Source organism: Oryzias latipes, chromosome 17, assembly GCF_053564925.1.
Source record: "Oryzias latipes strain Hd-rR chromosome 17, Olatipes_Hd-rR_3.1".
In the NCBI taxonomy this organism is placed as follows: domain Eukaryota; kingdom Metazoa; phylum Chordata; class Actinopteri; order Beloniformes; family Adrianichthyidae; genus Oryzias; species Oryzias latipes.
The window spans coordinates 30,247,667-30,271,345 of NC_136253.1; the positions used below are offsets into that span (position 1 = coordinate 30,247,667).

Below are 23,679 nucleotides of genomic sequence, written 5' to 3' on the forward strand. Positions count from 1 at the left end.
GGACTTCGTGGAAAGAAGACAGCTCCACTTCAGACAGATTGGAAAACGACTGCCCCGTGTCAGCAAGACATTTTGATGTACGATACTTAGGGAAATGACAACAAAACAACTAAAAACAAACCATGTTCAAGCTGTGGATGCTAAACAAAGTAATGTATCACTGTTTTATTTGGATGTGTGCTCTACAAAGAATTATTTTGAAAAAAATAAAAATAAAAAATTCAAATGACCAAAATTAAAATCTAGATTTTGTGTTTCTTGGTTGTAGATTCAAAAGGAAAAATGGTTTTATTCGCTGATTGCAGATGTATTTGAGAGCATGTCAGCATGCGCTTCCATGGAAGTGTCTTCAGAGCAAGGAATAGGTTGAGGATAATGATTGTCTTTTCCCCAAGCTCATTCCTGCTCTCCTTTCATAACCCCTGCTTCACAACAGAGTGCCATAGGACTTTCATGTTACGCTGTTGTTTTTTTCACATGGAGTAAAACAATATAATCATGCATGAAACATCACCTCGGGGAGGTGGAGATCACTTCATTTCAGAAAATGTCAAACACACACACACAAACGCAAAAAAGTAGGAAAACATCCCCAGGTTATTTGAGATTGTTTACAGGTATCTGCAGCTACCTTTCCTATACAGAGAACACTTGTTCCAATGAGAGATGAAAATGTGACAAATAGGTTGGACTTGAAATGAATGAAAAGCCCAGAAACTTACAGTTTGGTGGCGTGTCAGGTTTGTTAAATAATCTTTCCGCAGTGGAGTTGTGCGTTGGCGGATCAGGACTTGTTTTATTTATGTTAACGATGCTCAGATGACCAGGAGATAATGATCACGTTCACCTTCCTCCTGGCAGCCACGCACCTGTGCTTACAAGCTGAATCTCAATATGAAAATCATTGCCAATCAATGCATACGTCCTCTGGCTACCGGCTTTGAGTCAGCGTGCAAAAAGGATGTGTTGAGGAGCCGCTTACTTCTATCTGCACATTAAGGCAATTTAGGAATAATTTTAGTTCTACTTTTGAACTTTGCGGTTGGAGAATATTCATATTTACCAGCTCCAAGCAGCTACGGAAAAGATTCTGGATATTAGAAATGTGTCGTGTGTGTGTGATACCGAATCCCCCAAACAAAACAGAGCTGCTTGAAAACACCACCACAGTGAAATAATATAATAAGGTCTGTTTCATTTTTTCACGTTCTCCAAGGACCGGAGAAAAAGATTGCAAGAAAATGGATTATCTCTGTAACATTGCGAGTTCATAAGTCCAACTACTAACTTTGTTGAAGGGCAGATATGGTTTCCCTCAGGACGAAGCTCATATTTAGCCATGAGGCCTCCTCTGTGATTAGGAAGAGCGATGCAGGCACATTGACTCAAGCCTGTTTTTGCCTCTGCACTGTATGTAATTACTTCTTCAAAAACGAGCATTCCACTAATCCTCTAATTCCAGATATTTTAGTGCTCTGTTGGTCTAATAAGCAAATCAAATCATATCTGCACATCACAAATGAGTTTGAAAACGGACTGAAATAATTCCTTCTGAGTCGTTCGTCCCAGTCGGGATAGAGGATAGCCGGCGTGAGCTGAGGCAGTGTTGACTTTTTGTTATGCTGTTAAAGCTTTCACTGTTGCGTCTGGCAGCTCGCAGCTTACCTATCTCATCCCTATGGCTCACCTGTAGCTCTGTCTGAAAGAAGAACTTCTGTGGACACTGGGAGCAGTCGTAGATCTTGTCCTCCTGGCCGTGGGCGGAGAAGATGTGCTGCTGGAGTTTGTTGGCCTGAACGAACACTGTGTTCATGCGGAGAAACACAAGAGGGGAAGATATGTTAAAGTTGAAGAAACTTGATACTTGCAAAGATTCAAAACTTTGTACTTAGACCTTCAAGATATTTTACCAATATTTTAACTTGTCTTTGCTTTACACCTTTCAAAGCATTTCTCAAAATCTGCACAGTGGAGATTTATTTTTTGTCTCATTAAGAGCTAGGATCTAAAAATCAGGGAATTATGATTAAAATGAGTCAAAATCCTTTGGCTCCATAATCTTGACAGTAAAAAACTTGATATAAGACTCAAAAAACATGAAACTTCTTGATTTAAGGAAAGCCACAAGCCATTTGTTTTCATTTTTAATTGCATTTTTTCCTAAAGGTAATAAGAAGAAGCACTGTGGTTTATGGTTCAACTAATATTATTATTTTTTCAATAATTGTTGAAAAGTAATATTGGTTTCATTGAACGGGTTTTGGAAACAAAAATGAGATATATATTCTAAGAATGCCCTTAGCAAAACATAGTACACCCAATCTTGTTTTATTAAGTTTTATTGAGTATATACTATGTGTAGTGAAGTATAATTACTTCTTCAGACTAATTTGGAACATAAAAAGTATTCAAAAAGTAAACTTCAAACATACTGCCTCACTTTTAGTCTAGACTAAGTATGTTAATACACTTAAGTATACTACATTTTGCTGAAAGGCTATTGCTAGTGTTTAGTAACTTGTATTAAAATCATATTTTATTGTATTCACATTTTGTTCTAAAATCCACTTATCTCACTAGTTTTTTTTTCATCTTAATCAAAACTGGGTTCATAAAAAAAAAAATTCTTGCTTGGAACTAAAAAAAAAAAGAATTATTAGCTTGTGTGACATTTATTTGAAGGGATTCTATCTCACAGTTAGCCTTTTTAGCTGTTTTTTCTTGATTTTCCCCTCTAATAGTTTGGGCGGAACCCCTTTTGATATCTTATTTGATATCTTATTATAAGTTAGACTTGCTGCATGGATAGATCATTTGACAACTTTTTAGTGATTTTCTTCATAAGATCCGTGTTCTTTTCTTATTTTTAGGCTACCTCTCTTATGATGTGTAGATTTTAACTTGTTTTATGGATGCTAAATGAAAGGCACTGTGGTCTTCCTGAAAAACAAAACAGCTAATGAACCAGTTATGTCAAATTGCTTAATTAGGAACAAATGAGTGCACTGTTAACACACAAAGCAGTATTGTTGTAAGCTATACATTGAGATGAAATAATTTAGATGTTAGCGGTAACTAGAACGGTCATACTTGTGGCTTTGGTGCTGGTGAATGCATAATGTTAGGGAATAATGGTGCTCTTTATTTAGCACTGCAGTGGGGACAACAAGCCAGGAAATAAACAACCACTAAAACTGGCATGGCTTCAAGTGCAAAACACGGCCTCCATTAGTCTACATCACTAATTATATTGACAATATAAATATTCATGGTGTTGCACTACTTAGTCATGCAGACTCAGTGTACACTCGCCATCGTACAAACACACAACTTGCTGGAGCTTAAAACACATACCATACATTTGTGCTTTAATTAAGCCATAGTCCACACTGAAAAGCTAAGTGGGAAAGAGTTTTGCATGTCTTGAGTGTCATACACTTGTGTGTGTTGGTGTGCTCTCCAAGGAGCACTTCAAACGTGCCGTTTGTTATCCCAGACCCTTGTGCTTTAAGGATGGCTGTCTAATCTCAAAGGTCTGGATGCACTGGAAAAGTTAGCATGTTGGGGCTTCATTTGAATTTCTTACAGCTCAAAATAACTTTTCTTCTAATGCATGCAACAAGGGCCACTAGGGGAGGGGGGGGGGGAGGGGAGCACAACCACAAAAGGTGAGGTGTCTGTTGGGCAAGGCTTTGGGGTGGCTGCAGCTTTAAAGTGTCCCAATTTGAGCTCACCCTGGAGGATGATTATTAATTATTGAGCTGTGTAGAGTTCAGAAGCATTCAGCTTCTCTGAATGTCACATTCCTGAGCTGAAATGAAAGTTAAGATCTAAAGCAAACACTCAGTGGGGACGTCGTCAGAATGCTAAAGCCAGGATGACAGCTGTCTCTGGGACGTGGCAGTATGTTAAGCAGAAACGAACAAACCTCCTATAATGAACAAACAAACCACATGGTCGTTTTCTGAGGCTAACGACCGCTGCAAAATGAGAAACGCATTTCTGCAAACACATGGCTGGTTACCATAATTTTCACACCAGGTCGAGTCCACAGATATCCTCCATATTTGTATCCCAAAAAAAAAAAAGGGTGACATCCTCTTTGTGGGGAAGCTCTGGAAGCACAAATGTGCTGATAAACAACAGCATTTTTCTTCAGCTTTGTTTTGTCTGCATATAGTGTACAGAAGCAGGTCACTGCAGCTGCAGGAAGCCTTCATTATGCCTTTGACTGGAATAAGAAAAAGTCAATACAGCAAAAATAAAAATGGATTTGAGACTTGGGGGGGCCTTCAAATACTGTACGACGGGGCAAAACACAAATGAGATGTCAGGTTAGCTCGCACTCGCTGTTAATGTGTGCTCCTGGACTCCTGCCAGTGGGCGGTACATTTAATCAGCTATGCGGTTATCAATTTAAAGCCGGGCATTAACTTTTATGCAAAATGGGAGTGAAAAAAAAACTGCTGAGTTATTAAACAGTGAAACATCTATATTTATATTCTAGGCAAGGCTACAAATTAAAGGCTAAAATTGTATAATTGGACATTATTATTTTTGATGAGCTAAAAATGGATTCATTAAATTGAGATACATATTTGAAAAGAACTTTGAATGTGACTTTTTTTTTTAATTGGATACAATCTATAATAGGGATGCAACAGTTGATCATATTAACTGTAATTAATTAACTGTTTATTCTTACGATCCAACAATTGATCTGTCTAAGGCATCGAATCGAACCATTGTAAAAATGTTTCAAAATAAAATGAATAGATTGTAATCAATATTGGAAAATACCATTTGGATTGAGAAATGCTTCACAGTGGATGATGTGTGATGACAGCAAAAAATGATCAAGCCATCATTACAGTCCAATGTGTGGTAACGCTGAATTTTATGACCATACAGTGTGGTAGAATTTTGTAGAATGTTTCCTTTGGATTATTGTGATGTGGGAAAACAACAGTTGACTGAAGTGTATGAAACTGAAATGTGAATGGATTTTCCATTAATTTTGTTTACTTTTTTTGTTTGTACACATATGTAATTTCAATTTTAGGTCAGATAATCGAATCTATCAAAAATGAACATCGACTATGAATCGTTTCAGCAACCACAAATTATGGTAAAATTCATAGTTACACTACTAATCTTTAATATATTAAAGGATGCACAGTTTTACTTAGTGTTTCCTGTTTAGTGGAGAAAACCCATTATGTCTTCCTTCAGGGGTAAAATGAGCACAACGAGAAACGGAGGAGGAATAATCCAAACCACATCCAAACAGGATCAGTGGCTGGCCATTGTGTCTCTCCCTGCTGAGACTGTGAGCAGGAGAGAAAGAGAGGGAACTTTGTGGACTTTGTTGGCCGTGGAGCCGGAGCAGAGCGCAGCTGAACAGAGCGCTGAGCCTGGTTGGGCGTCAGGGGTGTCAGGGCTGAGGGGGCTGAGGGGCCAAGGTCTCCTCGCTGTGGGGGATATTAAGCCCTCTGATTAGATCTCAGGGGCCGCCATGGCAGACGTCTCCTTTACTGCAGGCCCCAGCTCATCTTTATTTTGGCATGGTGGTGCTCTCTGCAGGCTGCATTGCACCAGCACTAAGCTTTGTCTTTGTCTTTTATTCTTTTAGCCGATATATTTTTGTAAAAGTGCCACTCCGATCATCTTCTGATCTATTTTAAAAGCGTTCCCAGTAGTCTTTTAAATATGATTATGCTGTTTTTAGCCAAAATCTTGGACAAGGTTTGTTCAGAGTGACAGGAGTTGATTAGAAATTCACCTCTGAGTTGTGGGTGGGACCATTGGCACGGAGTAAGCCTGGGCCCATTTCCCATCATCCCTTTGTTTACACTCTCTATTGCTAGTTTACAGATCTTCCCAACACCATCCCAACATTACTGGTGCAACAAACATGGCGAGCAAATTTTGGAGTTATCCAGCCGTACAATTTTGATCCAGATGCCAGCTCGGGCAAGGAAAACAAAGACACACATGGATCTATTCGTCTGCAAGTGGATGCATAGAATTGGAGCAGAGTAGGGAGCTGGTGGCCTGCCGATGTAGGTCCCACGTCACTGCTAAAAGCTTTTTCCATAGGCATTTTTTCGTCTGCGCCTAATTCACAACAATTTGAATAAAGAAATACGGATAAGTGCAATTTTAGGCTTAATTTATGTTAAAAGAAACGCAAAAAAACAATTTTCATCGGAGTGGGTCTTTAAATCCAAAAGTTCACAACCCAGAGGAGGATTCCAGTATTAAACTAGGTTGTCTTATTTGGAAAGCCCTACTTGTGCCTTTTTTTTGTAAACATTTGTAAACTGTTATATTTGAACACTTTCAGCAAAACGTGGAGTATCTAATTAAACTGCAGTTGGGGGACTTGTGTGGGTTTGAAAGCAGTAAATCCTATATCGTGCTAAAAGTTTATGCCTCACGCAGAGTTGGAAGTAAAAGAAAAGTGCTCGCACACAAACATACAGGATTTTCATCAGGTACACTTTCTTCTGTTTTGTTTGTTTTAAGCACATATTCCCAATCACAATTTCCACACCAGCCCTCCCTACTGCTCCTAAGGGTGCAGGCAGACACTTCTAGCTGCAGGCTCCCCCACTTCTGAAACCTGTCAAATCTGTCCTGGGAGAGTCAGGCGCTCTCTCATCATCCAGGGGCTTATGGACCTCTCTCCATTTACCCTCCCTCCCCTGCACAGCTCTCTTTTTCTTCCTCCACTTCCCTTCTTTCATCTCACATCCAGACTTGCCAGTTGTAACCTTCTCAGCTTCCTCTAAGTTTTCTCTCTTTTCTCCTTTATTTTCCCTGTCCTCATCCACCTCCTACAACTTACTTTCCCCTTACTTTTCTCCATTGTGGTTTTTTTTTCCTTGTTGTTGAACGATCCGGGTTCCTGCCATTTTTGCCTTTCCGAGTGAGGATTCAGGATAATCAGGTGTGTGAAAGAACGACAATCATTGTCCACCTCCCACTGCGTTTTTTGGTCACAAGGGGGCAGATCAAACTGAAACATGGCCACTAAGGGGAGATTTTTTTATTATTATTATTTTAAAAACAAAGTCTAACCTTGTAAAATGAGCAAATGGAACTATCCTGGCACCATCACTACCACCACCTACTTCGATCAAAGCTATGCTTTCATGAGCAGATCCATGACATCCTTGCAGGCATCCTCTGTGTCTTTCTAATAATCTCACCTGGCTAACAGAAAAAAGCCTAAATGGTGAAGTTAATTATAACAACTTCAATTGGATTTCAGGATGTTGGTAAAATTTAAGCTTTTCCCACACAAATATGTGCACCTAATGATGTGTAACGATAAAACTGACATCATTGATAGAGGACCCCCCATCATGTTTATGCACCAAAACCCTAACCTAAAAACAAATTTAGTCAGTTGAAGTGAGGGAAAACCAGATATTATGATCCAGACATTTATGTTTTCAGGCGCAAAAAAACCCATTTTTTTTCAAGGTTTAGAAAAAAGGAACAGTCTGGCTTTAGGTACAAATTAGTAAAATGATTCCTACTTTCTGCTTCAAGCCCCTTCTTTAATATTTTACAAAGAAGCTTTCTCCAGTGAGAATTTTGATGCCTGAAAGTATTATAATCAGACGTCTATTTTATGTCAAGAGGCCTAAAGTCAAGGATTCATATATAGGTAAAAGTTTGAGACTGTAATATTTCCACTGAATACATATTTTTACTTAAATTCATTGAATTGTTTTTGTTTACAAAGCAATTTTCTTCCTCTGTTTGTCGCTTTATTTTGTGTGTATGTCAAGGAAAAGGATGCAAAGTGTGTTTTAGCAAGGATCAGAATCTTCATGACATTTTGATTTTTCTAAATCACTTTGGAACTTGACATCGATACTGTGTGGAATTCTTTAAAAGTTCTAAAGTAAAAAAAACAACAAAAAGAACCTGCTAAAAGCAAAAGTCTTGCACTATTTAAAGCAACATGTAATTAACCCAGAATGTTGAGTTGATGAAGGCTGACATAACAAAATGTTTCGTAAAATTTACTTTTCACGTAATTACACATTTATACACATTTGAATAAAATGTTATTTCATATTTTTCTGTATTATTAGTGTTACTCTCAGAACCGTTTGATACTTGGAAAGAATTAAAACCTTGTTTGTTTGACATTCAAGATATTTTTCCCTTTTTAAATGCCAGTGGGGTATTTAATGGATCATGTTCTAACTATCAGGATTTCTGTCTCTTCCAAATTCTGCAACAATGTTCTTGTTGAAATGGACAGATCTGACTTTTATTTTTATCGTCACTTTTAACACAAATAAAGCACAATTAGATCCTTTGGGCTCTGGAGATGATTTGACTCTTCTAACGACAAGAACCTTGTTCCATTTGGGTGATAAACGTCTCCCCTCTGCATTCCAGACTCAGTGTCAAAATCATACATTCAAGGACAGCTGTCAGCCATTCTCTCTATTTCCTCTAAGTCCACTGACTGCTGCTCAGTCTGCTTGTCCCTCTCATCCCCAACAGAGGGAGGCCTTTCAGTTCATACCATACTCTCCACTGCCTGCCTTCTCCACTACCAAAGGCCTTCGCCCATCTGTCTGTCTGTTCTGCGATGGCGGTCCTGAGGGTGCACTCTGCATCTCCCTCCTCCCTCCCAGCATCCCTCTCTCTCATACTCCGTGATCGATATGGACGCAGAGGGAGTGGAGGGACCTGTCCGTCAAAGCCGACGGTGGAAAATGAAGCCTCAGATGAAGGAGGCATGCTCTGTATATTAAATGCCCAGACCCCTGTGAGGGGTGGAGGCAGAGGAGCTTTGGTGTGGGGAAATATCAATAGCCTTCTTTCTATTAGAGAGATGGGGCCAACACGGGAACTTAGGTTGTGGAATAAATAAAGAACGTTATTAGAAAAAATGTAGATTGGAGAGAAAAAATGACGATAAATGTGAACTAATGATGTTAATTGAAGTAACAAGTGAGGAAGAGGCAAATTAGTCTTTCTGTGTGGTTTGGGATGCAGGGTTACAGGAAGTATGAGGGGAAAATAAGCTGAGGATCCAAAAAGTGTTAGAAAGAGTAAAGAGCTGAGAACTGAGAAAGAGTGAAGAGCTGAAGTTAACGACTTTGCAGATTTCATTATAGAGATAGTTAACCCTGTTGACACTGAAGGAGGGCGCTATCCTCTCAGGAGGAGTCCGGTCCTTCCACCTCCATGCTCAGAGACAGATGAGATCATTACAGCTATCAGCACCACTGCCATCCACAATTAGCACATCTCCTTTTCTTTCACTACTCCTACAACCCCCATCTCCCTTCAGCTCACACTGTCTGCCCCCCCTGCACTCTTTCGTTCCTCCCGTCTCACCTTATGACACTACTTTGGCTTTGATTTGGAGGCAATCTGACTACATAAAAAGCCGCATGCAGCAAACTGCTGCATTAGCTTGACCTTTCCAGACTCATTCAGAAAGTTTTTTTGACTTGTCATGCTCAAGAAAATTGATGTAAACATACAAACATCTGAAAAGTTATCAGAAACTAGTTCAACATCTGGAAAAAATAAAAAAAATGTTACCATTTGAGGTCACAATGGTCAATACAAACCTGTGAAGCAGACCGGACACTTAAATGTTCCACCCATGCCCTCAAAGCTGTGCTCAATCAGATGGCATTGAAGTTTCGCCGGAGAGTCAAACGACTGGCTACATAGCTTGCATTCATGGTTCAGTCCTTCCTCTGTGGAAAAAAAAAGGAACACAAACACACAGGAAGCCATGTGAGAAAAATAAACCGAGCATGAATGGAATCTTACCAACACCCTCACACCTTTTTTTCCCCTCGATTCTCATGAAATTTAAATTTAGCACATCAGCAGCAAAAAGATCTCGAAAATAAAACGGGATGAAGTATGATCTAGTTATATTAAAAAGCAAGCTTTTGTTCAGGTCTCTTTAATAAGTCCTTAAATGTTGTGATAAAATTGTACAAAAATAAATTATGTTCAGAAGGTACAAAAAAAGGCATATCTTGGTGATCTTTATAGTAAATCAGAAATCCCCTCTTTTCTACTTCAGTTAAACCGCTCAGACAGCCTTTTTCCCATTATGCAAAAGAACAATGGATGATTTGTTGGCATCAAAAATTCTCACATGTCTGTATCAGCTTCAGACTTTGTTAAATAAATGCCAATAAATGCTATTTAAACTGTGCTGGCCCAGAATTTACTCCTTCAAACTCTAGCCTGACTCCAAGGTTGTTCCGAAATTCAATCACTATTCTCAACTTCATCCACTATATAGTGCGTTTGGCGTTTTTTTAGAGCTTTCCGAGTCCACAATTTCATGTTAACTATATTGGCGGATATAGACCACAATGCATTGCGTTTGAACACATTTTCAGGTGGAAATTCTGTCCGTTCAAGGTTTCATCATCAGAACACAATGGATTCATAAATTGATTTCATAAATTGTTCACATTTATTAAGTTTTTACTTCTGGAAATTGGTGACGTCATGTTTGGCATTTAAAAAAATTAAAATAAAAAAAGTTGTGAGCATGGCAATCAAATGGTTTTTAAAATCCAGGGCACTAGATAGTCCCTGAAACTTTATAGTTTTATTAGTTAGGGAGTAGGGGCATGAGGAGAGGATGTCCTTCTGAGCTCTAATCCCAGCAAACATTATTCTTTTTACAAAAGACATATGCTTACTGAGCCCATCTGTGCCAAGTCTTGGAAAACAAGCTAAATGACCACTTGAAAAATGTAATACATGTATTTATATAATTGGCATGGAATCCCTTTAAATGTTTTTTTTAGCATCAAATACGTGTAAATCTCAATGTCAATTTGACACAGTATTAGTTCCTCAATAAATGACAGTATATGACAGTATATGATATAAAATATAACAATAGGGAGTTTTTGCCAATATATACAATATTAGAAATACTTTTTAGAGTTGATGTATAAAAAGTAGAAAAAATGTTGAGTGGAAGTGACAACAACCCAGTGACTCGAGTCCAATAAAATGGAAAAAAAAAGTTTTTTTAATCGCATCTTTTGTCAGTTTTGTGCCCAATCCAAATTTCTTTTTTTTTTAATCAGCAACACAGATCAAAAAAGCGAAGCTAAACAAAACACAGTGGAAATTCCTGCATGACTGTTCCATAAAAGCTAAAAGTCGATCAAAGCGGTTCATTGTATTTTGAAAAGAAAAAAATTGTGATCCGCAGCCATGCATAAAGCAGATGAGCTCCTGCGCAGCCTACATGTGCGTCTGAGTGTGGCAGCAGGCGTCAGCCAAAGATGGAGGAGGAGGGGGCAGCGTCCACACATCCGTGCAGCCATGGAGCGGGATCACTGTCCTCTTTGATCCCCATTCAGCTTGGCTTATCTGCGTAAGGGTGTGTGCACTAAGGTGCAGCTATAGCTGCAGTACTCAAAGATCGGTCCCTCTGCCATATGTGCAGACCTCATTTGACCCTATTGCACAATTTCGTCCCTTTGGAGACTTGGCCTGCTTTGCTATGCAGATAACTGCACCTGCCTGACTGACCTTATGGGTGCACATGCAAGTATTTTGTCTGTCTGAGGTGGGGCTACAGGACAAAAATATAAAGTTAAAACCCTTTTAAGTGTTTTAAAGAAATTATGTGCTTTTTTAAATACAATTATACCCTTTAAGACTGTTTGAATTAAGAAGATCTTTGGTTTGCAACAGCAGTGAGTTAAAATATTAGATTTAGTAGCTGGTGCACCAGCTCCAAGAATACTTAGCTGCATTAAATGGAGAGCAAATAATGAGAACAGGGTGGTTTGGCTTTGTCTATATGTAGAGTAAATGGTTCTCTTAAGGTCTCATTGCTGGTTTTGTCTTTAGTGAACAGGGGGGCCGAATGAGCCTGGCAGCCTGTTTCTTAGCGAGAGCCAAGGGAGGAAGTCAGCCTGCTAACCCCAATAGCTGCCTCATTGGGCTGAGGTCACTTCCTGTTGCTCCTCCAGCCCTTCTCCAGGGCTGCCCAATCAGCAAGGCCCTGCGTTGGCCCCCACCCCTCTCCAAGCACCAAGCAGACTCTGGATATAGTTACAGGGCCACGGGGGACTGTCAGCTCTTTCTCTATCCTCGTCTCTCCTTTCTCCCACTCTGTGTTTCTGAGTCTCCCGAGTGTTCTCCACTGCCACCACCCTGTCCCTCTGCACTCCAAAGAAAATCCTTTAGATGAAAACTGCTCCTGCGTCTGCTCCCTCTAAGCATCCCTGACACCAGCAAAGTAAGCCCATCTGCATATCCACAGGGGCTCGCGTTCCTGTGGATCATGGTTTATGTATTTCACAGCTCCTTAAGACACAAATGCCTAATATCTATCCCATGTGGAGGAGAGAAGAGGAAAAGAAGGAAGCTACTTTCATACAAAAAATGTCTTCATTACTTTTGCTTTTTTAAAATCCAGACTTGGGCTTATGTGGTGTTTAGGATGTGGGGGTTTGCAGACCTCGGTCTGACCTGAGTTCGGTAAAAATCTGATGTAGCTGAGCAACTAAAAGTGGTCCCAAAAAAAAAAAAAGAAGTAATTAAACACTTCGCTGGGCTTTGTTTAATTAAAAAATTCTCCCTCAGCTTTTCCGTTCACATTCTTACCATTGCCCCCTTTTTTATTTAAACAATTTGGCTGAAGAGCAGTCTGAATTGGAACATTTGGTTTCTTCAAATAAACGTTGGGATGCTTAGATTTGCTCCAGTCTCTGGGGCATGCTGAATTCTTCTCTGAAGCTCACCCAGTCTGCCTGAGTCGCTGGAGTATATGATATTAAGGACATCAATCAGGGCTCTACTTTGCTGCGGTAATGAGTAAACAAGTGGGAGAGCAAACCGCGGATGTTTAGTAGTCAGGGGCAGGTTGCTTTCGAGAAGTGGCGGCAGAAAGGCAGCGATGAGAAAAAGGTTTCCTTTCGTACGGACTGCAAAATGCTGCTTCTAAAGACAGGAAGTGCCTGAATGGAGCTGGAATATTTAGAAGGAATTGCACCTGTCGTAAAGTTTGCAGACTGTTCTGGATCTGTCATGACTTTTAGCCTCATTTTGAGTCAAAATGTCAAAGGAGATTTTGGAATTGCATGATTTCAAATGTAGCGTACACAAACCGCTACAGGATGCTGCAGGAGGGAGAAGAGACAGCTTCAGGCCTGTAAACAGTAGGTGGGCTTACTTCTCTCTTCACACCACAGGAACTATCCATTAACAGATAATGGGGGGAAAATCAGAGTGATTAAGGCCCAGGGAATTATGGGTGAATACAAATTGACTCCACCTCAGTGTGGTGTGCTCTCTTGAGGTAGAAGCACTGCTCATAAGGCAGAAGCTCATTTCCGAAGTACTATGAGGGCCATTAAGAACCGGAGAATGCGGTGTACAGGGGTAGGAAGGTGGGAGCACAGAGGGATGGACTCCCCCTGGACCTTGGCTGATTGGAGAACAGACGCCTGGGGGAAACAGTACTAATATCTATTTCCTGTCTCCACAGTTTGAGAAAGACAAAGTGAATCAACTGCAAAATGTTGAAACTAAAGTATAAGATTTAATCCCACCGTGATAAAATGTCTCTTCTCTAAATCAGAGTATTGCACAAACAGTGAAGGAAATGTGGTTGCGTGTGAGCTAATAAAATCAAAAATATTGGAGAGCTGCCACAGCAGGAAAGAAAAAGCTTTACTCAGGTAGGGAAGTGGGAATATAAAATTCAGTCTGAAGGAAGAAAATGAAGGTAAGGGAAGTAACAACGCCCTCATGTTAGGGTCCAGGATTTAAAGCATTTTCAACTTGCAGAGGGACAAAGAGGGGTGAGGCTGTGGCATGTCAGAAGTGGCGACAGCCTCACGCTGCAAGAGCAAAGGATTCTGGGGGAACATGACTTGGAGAATGTCAGCTCTGATGCACGGCAGCTCGTTGGAGGTGCTAATCAGAGCAGGGCAAAGCTCCTGTTAGGATCAGCCACTCTGTGCCTGCGTTAACCGCTTCACGGCTCCCCTGGCCACCAGGCCAGAAGTAGAAACACTGAACTGACAGGTTTTTGTGTCGAGATAAACATGCGCAACGCTTGAATGCATGCTACAAAGGGTTTAGCCAACTGAAACCCCCCTTCAGATCTGAAATAACATGCAAGACACAAAGAAAAGAACACAATTTGTGTCCCTGTTGAAACAAAAGAGATCTTTGCCAAGTTATTATGAATTTTAGAATCTTTTTTTATTTTACTTTCATTTTCAATAGCGGTTTGTACAACCTCTATTACTTTTAGATAGAGGTCTTTGGTTCAACAAAATGTCCAAACCAAATGTTATATATTGCACACACAATGTCTGTAGTGATGTTTTCTATTTACACCCAGTTCAGTTTTCTTGCACCTTTATGCTCTTTTGCTTCTGTGTGGTGTGGAGAGGGGGAAGGCTTGCTTTAGAGCTGCCATTATAACCCAAGTTAAAATGTTTTTGGTTTTTATTTTCTCTCCAATAAACTTTAAAATAGGAATATTTTATATTGTAAAAACACAACATATTACAAAGTATTTTTGTCTAGTTTCAAGTTTAATAATCTTTTTATGCTTAATGTAAGACAAAGTAACTTACTAATTAGTAACTTTTCTGCAATTTCTTTACTTCAATAAATCTCAAAGCTCTTTTTGAGTCATTTAATATTAAAAACAGCGTATTTTACATAATATTGCTATTGAAACAATTTTTTAAACTTAATTTACAAACAATTGTGACAACTTGATTTTAAAATGTGTATTTCTTTTTTTTTTTTTTTTTTTTTTTTTAAACTTGTCCTGTCCAACAGCTAGGCAAACAGATGAGAGCTGAGGGCCTCTTGTGTTGGACATATTTTATTTTAACAAGAGAGGTTATTAATCTTCAGACAAACCAAAGGTATGTCTGAATAAACCCCTTTGGTAATTGAGGCTAAACTTTATTAATTGCAATCATGTTTGAAAATCTTTGGTGTTGGACCGGACGGAAAAGGAAAGAGGGGAAAAAGAGAGAGGGACGTTAGAGAGAGGGGGGGGGGTAGGAGGGTGATAATAGGAGGGGAAGGGGGGTAAGACCATGAAGCAGCATAGAGCAGACAGGTTTACTGGTTGTTTATCATTACGGTACGGTTCAAATGTAGTACAAAAAGGGCGGGGCCTGTTCACACACACTCAAATATTATCAACACACCTGCTAGCTGCAAAAATGTCCACATGTCAACATGTACACAAAACAGATAGTGTTCACAAACGCATACTTACGCCTTAAAACCAACTAGTGTGAAATCTTTCATTCATTCAATCATGCAAACTATTAGTGCAAAGGTGAGCTAACACCTGTGCTCAAGTGAGTGTTTATGTTCTTCTAAAATGGATGGTGGAATGTGAAAAGAAGGAGGAGGAGCGCCCAGCCACCCCCACACCCAGACCCCCGCCGCAGCAGCAGCGGCAGCCGGAATTCCCCCAACGCCACACGGGAACAGGCAGGGAACAACCGCCCCCCGGGCGACCAAGACCGCCACCCAGGCCAGGGCCAGCAGGACCGCCGCGAGGCCCCCAGAGCCAGAGAGCAGGGAGGCGCGGAGGGAAAGAGAGCGCTGCCCCAGCCCAGCCAGGAAAGCAGCCCCCCCGCCGCGCCGGGAGAGCCCAACGCAGGGCCCCACCGGAGAGGGACGCCCACAGCCCCAGACGAGCACCCCACCACCACCCAGGAGTTCCGGGCATCCCCCTGCCCCGACCCCAGGTACGAGCCAGGACCCCCCAAGGGAGACCCGCTCCGCACCCCAGGCAGCCACCCACCCGGCCCACGGTTGGTCCAGGTAGGAGCAAGGCAGGGGCCCGCCGCCCCCGCCCAGGAGGGGGGAACCCCGGGGAAAAAAGGGTGGCCCACAAGGGGTGTTATAAATATGGCCCGACCAGGCTCGGCCATGTTGGAAGTTTGGCGGGGCCCAGCGCCCAGGGGCAAGGACCAGGACCCACCCCCCAGGGACACGAACACCCCCGGCTCAGGTGTAATATGAACCCCCCCACCGTGCGGAGAGAGCACCGCCGGGTAAAATGTGTATTTCTAGCCTTATTACATTTGGTCTAGAAATAAAGGTAGTTAGACTGTTGTACCAATTCAAATAGGATGTTTTTTTGGGGGAAAAAGTCAAAGCATGTATGTTAAATATAGCTACTTTAAAGATGGAACATTTAATAAAAACAAAACCCTAATTTTAAGACATAACATTTCCAATTACCAGAGTATCATATGAGTGTTTAGAGCTAATTTCAAGATACAATTTTGTCTTAAAAGATCAAGACATCACAGGGTATATTAAGAAATCTTACCAAGACAATTTCTGCTAGTTTTATTGGTAGATTTTTTTTCACTTATAACAAGAAAACACATCTTATATTCCATATTCTTTAGCTTTTTTTGAGAAGGATATTTTTTCCAGATGCTGAAAACAAAAGCAAAGTCTGTCAGAGACGCATCTGCACCTCCCTGTTCCAAAAACCTCCATCAACCCTCCTACAGGTTCATTCTAGGAATTGAGACATCTTTAAAACGACAAGCTGCAAATTGTATTCCGATGCCACAGGCAGAATAATGAAGGAAAGAGGAGAGTTCATAGTAGAAAATAGACAAATAAGAAGAAACTTGAGTGGTGTGTGACTTCCTAGAGGGAGCTCACTTTACATAAAAAAACATTTAGAGCTTTGGTTTTATCCTTGGCTGGTCGGCATCAGGCATTCACGAGCCTCTGTGACTCATTCACACATAAAAGAAGATCAATGTTTGAATTGGCGATTGCATAATTTATATTATTTCAAGTCACATTTCTTCCAGCAATATTGGATTCAGATTATAGGATTGTACGTGTATTTTTAATAGACAAAGGTCATTTTAATCTTGCATGTATCAGACCTCGATCTTTTAAAGAAGCTTAAAAGACAAGAAGAGAATTTAAGATTCTGTGTGTAATTTTAGATCTGATGGTTTGTTGAATTTAGTGTTGCAGCAGAGGCTGGGAGGCAGATGAAGCTGTTGAAGTGCAGCTTGATAAAGAATCTGCCATTTTTGGGTTCACACCTCCCTCGCTCAAGCGGCCCCTTCAATGAAAAGTCTATGATTCAACACATGTTAATGTTTTGGGTTTCCGCGTTCAAAATAATCAAGTTAACCATTTTTTTAGTTTTGGTTGTTTTTGAGAATTTATGGAGTTATATATTTTATTTTTTAATCACCTTTTCCGGGAGCTTGAAGGACATTGCAACCGTCTGACTGCAGACGTTCTCTTAGTTAAAAAGTAACAACATTTTTCTTTTTTCTTTTAAATGCCTTAGTATGTTGTTGTTTGTGTTAAGACAAAAAACAAAGAGACACTTGCTGTTAGTTTAAAACGTTCATTAAAATAATTTTGAATTGAGAAGTCTGAATCTGTGAATATCTTGCTAACCTTACAAAACTGTTGTTGTGCGCCTCCTGCTCAAACTAGTGCCGTATTCTGTTGCACTTTACGGCAGGAAGTTGTCGTAATCCGTTCATGATATGCAGACTTTTAGTATGGCATTTATTTGAAATAATAAACTTGAAACATACAGTGCTTATCAAAAAAATAAAAAACTCAAAAAATATCGTAGCACTAATTGGGAGAGAACATCCAATATAGATTGAGTCTTAAATTACGCCCAGTGGGAATTATGTGACACTAAGGCTGAATCCGAATTCATCCCGTACCCCTACGGCTTCTCCAAACCCACTCTAATTGTAGGGGCATTTGGAGGTGTAGGGGTTGCCGAGCTCTCCGCCGGGAGGTTGTTCCTCGTCACGCTGTACCGTGGAAGAGAAGCTCTTTTCTTCATGTGGGTGATGCACAGAAGTTTACATTTAAATGCAAGTAATGACTTTTTGTTTTAGCCTGACGTTTTGATGACATCATCGAGTGGGTGTAATGTCCGGATTCAAAGACAGTATTTTTCCATTACTCTCCGTTTGGAGGACTAAATGTAGGTGTAGGGAGAAGCCGTAGGGGTAGGGGAAGAATTTAGATTGTCAAAGTCTTTCATATCTTGGAATAGAGCTGTGAAAGAAAAAATCTGGAGCAAGATTTACAAGATTTGCACCGCTTCGACATTTTGCACCAAGCCTAACAGAAAAGGAGGTGGCTGACATGCCCTAGTAAGCAATTGAAAAAAGAAAAACAAGAAGAAGCCCCTCCCTGTTTGTTCAATGTGAACACCATGGGCTATGCTCACATTCAGGAACCCGCGTATAAGAAAAGTCAGTGTGTCCGTAGCGTTACAGCTAAATAGACAGCAGCAACTTTAGTGGAATGAGCAGCACTCGGGTCACAGGAATAGAAGGGGAGAAAAGGTAGAGAAGGAAATACAAAAAGAGAAGATTTTTAAAGAATAATCTTTAGGTGGAGCAGGTACAGAGAGTCACTGGGGATGAGAAGTTTTAAGGGGGATAAGATGAAGCGCTTAGAGTGCTGGACCCCCTGCAAACACCCCTCCACACTGAATTACCCCATACATCACCAGCCTAAACTGTTATTCTTGTTTTAAAGGAAGCAAAGGACAAGCACACATGCACACTACACAAATCTGAATGACAGTAGTGTTGCTAACTCAAAAACATAGCAAATAAGCAAAGAAACTGAACAATGAGCAAAGAAACTCTGCTGAGCATTAGAGGAAAATGAAGTGTGAACAAAGATCCGACTCTTTTTCAGACCTCAAGAGTGAGTAGCCTGGATGCAAAAAGTTAATTATGGGCACATGCCCTGCTTTTTTTCTGTTCGACTCACTGTGGGATTGTCAAGCTGAGGTATGTGGCTCTACGGGGTTTGTGGTCCACACAAAGGAGCCGGGTGTTGAGGAGAGGCCCCTTGGCTGGGCTCACAGCATGGAACACCGTACAATTAGCCAGTCCCTGCGTTCTGCCAGCTTATAATTATCAGTGCTTGCCTTAATTGACTCCCATAGCCTGCTGCAGAGGGACTCCCCTTCTTCTTATACCCCCTTTTCCCCCACTACATGCGCCATGCCAGGCTCTCCAAAGTCATTTAGAAAAGCGCTCATATTTTCAACACAAAAAAGGGGAACATTTGGTGAGAGAGAATTCATCATCAGGTGTCTAGAGGTTTTTCTTAATAGAAAAGCTGAGTCCCACTGAGTGCGCTCCATGTAGAGGCCAGCCACGCATGCTCAGGACCAGCAAGCCGCCATTCACAGCAGGCCGCGAGACATTAACATAATTTTATATAACTCTGGCACTCGCACTGAAAATTTAATACATCTCAGCAAATATAAGGCAGCAGTTTGGAATATTTTCCTCTCATTCTTCTATTAGCTGCTTTCTTTAACAACCCTCCTTCCGTGTCTACCCCCTGTCTTTTCTTCGATCTGCCTGCATCTCCCTCTAACTGCCACTCTTCTTCGCCTCCACTCCTCTTTCTCTCACCCCATGGTGCTGCTCTCACGAGGAGAGGGGAAGTTCATTACCTCAGCTAAATCAGAATTAGTCCCTTCATTTTGACGGGGCGAACTTCATTAGAAAGGCCCTTCCTTAATCCAGCAGGGAGAACTGATGAATCTACATGGGGGCAATAATTTGCTTTACACAGCACATTCAGCCACATTCTCCACACTGACTCCACCTTCCCTTTTCAACGCCTTTCTGGCTGTGTATCCTTACAGTTTCATTTTTTATTAGATCTCTTTTAAAAAAAAAGAAACACAGAGAAAGGAAAACACCTGCATATAATTAGCTAATGGCAGCAGAAGGGTGTAAAGAATGAGTTATGCTGGTTGGAATGTCCCGTCCCCCTGAAAGACTTTAGGGTCTTTAGAGCAGCTGAAGTTGACTTGGATGTGGCCCAAACAAAAACCAAGCCAGGACTCATGAGAGCAAAGCAGTTAGGTTGGTTTTGAATGATGCTAAAATTACAATGCTGACATACTGCAAACTGTATGAAACAAGTGTCTTTGTCTCCATTTTTCTTCCTTTCCTAGGCCTTTTTAACACAGTTTTTCCTGGATCTCAGCAGAGACTGAGCCTTTGTCCAGATTCTTACAACAAACTAGCAAGCGGAGAGATGTGAATCAGGCCCGACAGCCCCTGACTGGCATACCACTGCGCCTGGTGTCAAACAGATGTGCAGCTTGGCAGCTGTGCTTCCCCGAAAACACAGAGCCTACAGATTCCGGAGTCGCTCTGCCCTCCCTTCTTTCAGCACTCCTTCCGACCCCAAACAATCCCAACACCCCCACACTGTGCCGCGGCAGTCGCCCTCCCTCATCACCTCCACGCAGGGGTCTCCTGACAGGTAATCTCGTCCCTCGAATGTGAAATCTCCGACAGCGATGCCCCGCGCTTTTACCCCCCACCTCCTTGGCTGATGGGTAAATTGGAATGGCGCACCCTGCTGGCGCAGAAAGCTCTGAACAGGCAGAAGCACACCCATGCTGAGACGCCCCTCACATGCTCTGACTAATATAGTGGACATGCACACTTGTTCCAAGCTGCAATATCCATGCACAGACACACGTCCACGCACAGATGTGCACCAGGGAACGAATACAGTCACGCACTCAAATACATCAGGTAAATCACATAGGCAGCCTCATAAACACATACACATGCAGTAGAGGTGCTTTGTGGGTGATGTGTTCACTCTCATCTGCATACAGATTGAATGTATGATAATAAAAAAAAAAGCAGATACTGAAGCGAGTCAGTATATTGTAAAATTTAAATAAGCATCATCTGAAATGGCTCAGCTTGTGTCCCTTTGTCAAGCAACTGTACCAGACTTCTGTTGCTACGGTTTCTAGTATGCGTATGTCATAGATTAGAATATGCATCACTGATCAATATAAGAAACTATCGAGTAAAGGTTAACAGCTGCCAGTTTCTGTGCTGAGCAACACTGAGTTTGAAATAAGCACAAAGCATCAACAGTAAAGCAAAGAACTTTTTTTGGGGGTTGTTTGGCATCAAGGTGGAGCTTCTCTATCTTTCTGTCTATTCTTCTCCTTAACTGATGCTCCGAGCAAGTTTGAATGGTTGAGTCTACCCTGGAATCGTAGGGACATCCTAAATAGTCAGTGGGACCTGAAGGGGCTAAAGATCACTGCTGCAGAAGCCACAGAGACCTTCCTGTCAAAGGCAACGTATTCAGGGGGCCAGGGGTGAGTTGAAGCCGGAGGGAGAGAGCTGGTGACATGACATACATTTCATTACACTTAAACCAACTGTGGGTTCAACTCAGAGCCCTGGATTTCCAATGGTGTCTCAAAGGATGGAGTAAGTGGAGGTGTAAGAGAATGGTTTTCACAAAGAGCACAATAGGTAGGTGGACGAAGCAGGCAGCTGCACTAATTGCTTGGGGGCTTGTAGAAATATTTTTCTAAGCACCTCTGTTTAAAGCTCAGTTTAGTGCCATGCAACCGTTCTGGTTAAAGCGTCAAACTTTATGTGTAATTAGAAAGTAAGGCATGAAATAAAGATAATGTGTTTGTACGTTTTTTTATTTTTCAAATCCATCACTTGAACAAAAAACTCTCATAGCTTGAGGTGTTTCCAAACACGCCTGGAGTGCTGTCTGCAGCCAGCCTTTTGGAGGGAGCTGACCTGTCTATTAAAAACGGGCAGAGGGTATGCTTGCAGAAATCGGGGAGCTTTATTTGTGGAGAGGAGGCAGGTAGGGTTGATTCCTTTAGATTCATATTATAGTTTGTGTTTGCTGATCCGATTCAGAGTCGATGTTTCATTTTAAATGATCGGATTTGATCCCATTCACTAACCTAAAACGGATGCAGGACACCTTTAGCCGAAACTTCAACCAGTGTGACTCAGAGATAAATACAGGACTGAACAGTACCGGAGAAGTTTTCCAGATTCCTTATATTACTTGCTAGATAATAAAATGTAAATTAGATTTGTGCACAAATAATCAAGTAAACAAGAATTAATAGCAAATTCATTCACATTTTAGTTTCCTAAAGTTCAGCCCACTGTTGTTTTTCCACATCAAAATAATCCAAAGGGAACATTATTAGAACATTCTACCACACAGCATGACCAAAGCATTCAAAATGTTTCCACACAGTGGACCGTAACGATGGCTTTATCCTTTTTGCTTTCATCACATGTGTGTTGTCCGCTGTGATGCACTTGGTTGCTTTGTATATGTTATAGCAAAATAAACCTACCGTGCCTCAATACAAATTGTATTTTCCAATATTAATTATAATCTATTTATTTCATTACGGAACAATATTATGATGTTTTGGGTCGATTCAATTCACAACTTGTCTCAGACCGATCGATCTGGTTGGATCGTAGGAGTATAAATTGATTAATCAATTAAGATGATTAATCATTGCAGCCGTAGTTACAGGGCGTGAGCCCAGAGGAAACGGATCTGGACGGATCTTTTGGATAGTTCTGCTCAGGGTTCGGGGGGACTGGAGCTGGACTCTGGGCTTTGATAATTCTCCAAGAGCAGCTCATTTAAAAAAAAAGAAAAGAAATAGTGCTTTTTGTCATTTCTGCTGCATTATAGAACCAAAAAATATTTGCAGTCTAACCTACTTCTGTTTACAAAGAAATGCCTATTACAAAACTCCTCAGTGTATTGTTACAATGGCTATAGAATTACAAAACACAGTTTTTTTTCCTCGCTTAGGGAGAGCCCTTGCTCATTAGGCTTCTAACATATTGTGGGTTTTGATTATTCCATCAGTTTCATTTTCCTATTATAGTGACAAACTCCTGCTATTTTGTCGCCAATCTCTATCCAGCTGTCAGATCCTTTGAAAGATCACAAAACCCTTCAAACCTACTTTGAAAAGGTCTCCAGAATTACCAGACATTGCTTGATTCCCCCATTGAATTTTCAGGATTAACTCGAGGAAGAAGTGTCTCATGTTTCTTAACTGGTTGCTGCTTCTGACATGAGAACGTATGAGATTGTAGCATAGTGGTATTGTCCAGGGGAGGGAACCCTCACTCCAACCGTCAGCGCTTTACCAAGTGGGACAGAGATGATTAAAACACACCATGGCTGTGACTGACAGACTCCCCACTGCTTCCAGAAGATGACATGTCTGCGAGTCACACAGAAAAGCAACTTCTCTAATTTTAACTCAAACTATAACACCGACCCCATCTGTCAAAACCCACAAAAAACATCCATGCTGAGATTCTTAACCACAATAAAAGTGATAACAACTAAACAGAGAAATAAGTTTAAAAGCAACAACAGGGAGGGAGGAGACAAAAGGGCTGAGAAGGCGCCGTTTCCCACCGGTACACGCAAACAGCAGGAACCTGTGAGCTTGTGACAACACCTTCAAACATTTCTGTTACTTTCACAGAAATATCTGATGCTGATGCTCCAACGTGATGCTTCTGCAGCAGCCTCGTCCCAGCACACATTCAACTTGGCAAGCTCTCGATTGCCAGAAAAGAAAGAGGAAAAAAAAACAACAGTCTTCCAACTGACTGTGCTTGACATTTGTCATGACAGAAATACACCGAGAGAAGGGAAGAAAAGAGGAGTGAGAGCTGGGAGGGGAAGAGGAAAATGGAGGAGTGGCAGAAGGTGATCGATGTGTGAAAATGTTTGTGTGAACAAAATAATTTGGCA

At 41.1% G+C, this 23,679-nt stretch overlaps 1 protein-coding gene across 9 annotated transcripts in view; it reads right to left on the bottom strand.

Annotated features, from left to right (window-relative positions):
- Positions 1–23,679, bottom strand: part of znf521 (zinc finger protein 521) — a 97,846-nt gene that overhangs the window by 11,164 nt on the left and 63,003 nt on the right. For 8 of the 9 annotated variants that reach the window (XM_078935406.1, XM_078935405.1, XM_078935403.1 and 5 more), the window contains 2 exons: positions 9,615–9,746; positions 1,688–1,803 (listed from right to left, as the gene is read on the bottom strand). In XM_078935406.1, coding sequence (XP_078791532.1) covers positions 1,688–1,803; positions 9,615–9,746 — 248 coding nt within the window. The remainder of the gene's footprint in view (positions 1–1,687; positions 1,804–9,614; positions 9,747–23,679) is intronic. The other variant, XM_078935404.1, reaches the window with a different exon arrangement.